The following is a 1,558-nucleotide window of genomic DNA, read 5'->3' on the forward strand; positions in this document are numbered from 1 at the left end:
AATTACGCAACAGTCATAGGACAGTCTTAAATATTGCAAGAAAGAATAGTACAAGCAGAATCAGCCACAGCTAGCTTTTAGATGAGGAGCCGTGTTGTGCTGTGGATAAACACTTACACCACGCCAGCATGGCTTGAATGGTCATGGTTCCTCACAGCTCCGCTCAGCGCTATATCCCCACTGCTGTTGAAGAACAGCAAAAGAGCGTTCTTTTTGCACAGACAACACTTTATGATCTGTCTTTATGTGTGTATGATCCTACAGGTGCATGTCACTGTCAGATCATGGACTGGGTTATTCCTGGCTCTGTTGACATGACCAAGGTAAAGTTTGATGCACAAGGTGAAGATGACTGTAAGCACAACTTCAGACTCCTCCACGAGGCCTTCAGCAAGAGTGGTGTCACAAGGGTATGCACTTTTTTCTGTAATAGAGTAATATTACAGTTTCCTTTTTTTCTTCTACTTTTGTTAGTTTTCAGAATCTATTCTTTATATGGATAAAATCTTACAAGGAGCAAGCCAATGTTTTGCATGCCTGTGTCAATTAAATTGTGAATGAATTATCATGGGATTGTACTGTATGTAGCCTAGGGAATGAAATTAGCACCTGCCACCTGCAAAATGAAGGGTTGTGTTGTCACCTGCCATCATGACAGATAGGTTTTTCTTATATTAATAAATCTATTTTTTCAAGATGCAATAAAGACTCTAAGTACTCTCCCATTCTGGTGGACCGCCATGGGATCTTATTTCTGAAAAAATATGTTTTTTTGTTATTATCCCATATCCCATCGTTGCTAGTTAATCCCATTTCAATTGTGCCCTGAATTACACATACAATGTTTGTCAATTTAAAATATAATAATAAAGTCAAGAAAGTCGCAGTTTGTTGTAAAACTGTATAAGTCATAAGTCTGTATAGCCTGAAGCTAACATTACTGAAGCTAATGTCAAAGAACTTCCATGAAGCCACATTAGCCACATGTTGTGTTTAGTGTATAGATGAGAGTGGTATTGATCTTCTCATTCCGAAAATGTTGAACTATTTTTTAGTCTATCAACTACAAATAATTGACACTGAAAAATCTACTTGGAATCACTGATCAGATGTCATCTTTTCCGCAAAAGGACAAGGTGTAGGTAATTTTTTCAACTAATGGATATCCCTTTTTGAAACAAAGATTTATTTTATAGGACACTGTATCACTGTATCAAAATGGAAGTTATATTAATTTCTAAATGTTGTCTTCTTTCTTGAATTAGACCATCTCCGTTGAGGAGCTCATAAAAGGGGATTTTAAAAGCAACTTTGAGCTTCTGAAGTGGTTCAAAGTTTTCTACAATGCAAATGTGAAAAGTGAAGACTATGACCCTGTGAAAGCTCGGGACAGCCATGATATTAGCCCTCTTGTGACATCTCTTCTATCGCAAAAAGGTAACTTAACATTTTCTTTCATTGTGATAATAAAATAAGGCAGTGCACTGTATACAGTAATTTTTTTTTCTCTTCCTTTGTCAGACACAGAAGAGAACAGCACTGTGAATAAAATGTTCCC

General features: G+C 36.8%; 1 protein-coding gene across 1 annotated transcript; it reads left to right on the forward strand.

Annotated features, from left to right (window-relative positions):
* Positions 1 to 264: 264 nt before the first annotated feature.
* Positions 265 to 1,552, forward strand: LOC123964907 (microtubule-associated protein RP/EB family member 3-like; the record flags this gene model as incomplete). Its single annotated transcript, XM_046041570.1, has 3 exons — positions 265 to 410; positions 1,266 to 1,437; positions 1,522 to 1,552. Coding segments are annotated over 3 exons (349 nt in total), but the record flags the coding sequence as incomplete, so codon positions are not given.
* Positions 1,553 to 1,558: the final 6 nt, after the last annotated feature.

The sequence above is a fragment of the Micropterus dolomieu genome, unplaced genomic scaffold (genome assembly GCF_021292245.1).
Source record: "Micropterus dolomieu isolate WLL.071019.BEF.003 ecotype Adirondacks unplaced genomic scaffold, ASM2129224v1 contig_6153, whole genome shotgun sequence".
Lineage (NCBI taxonomy): Eukaryota > Metazoa > Chordata > Actinopteri > Centrarchiformes > Centrarchidae > Micropterus > Micropterus dolomieu.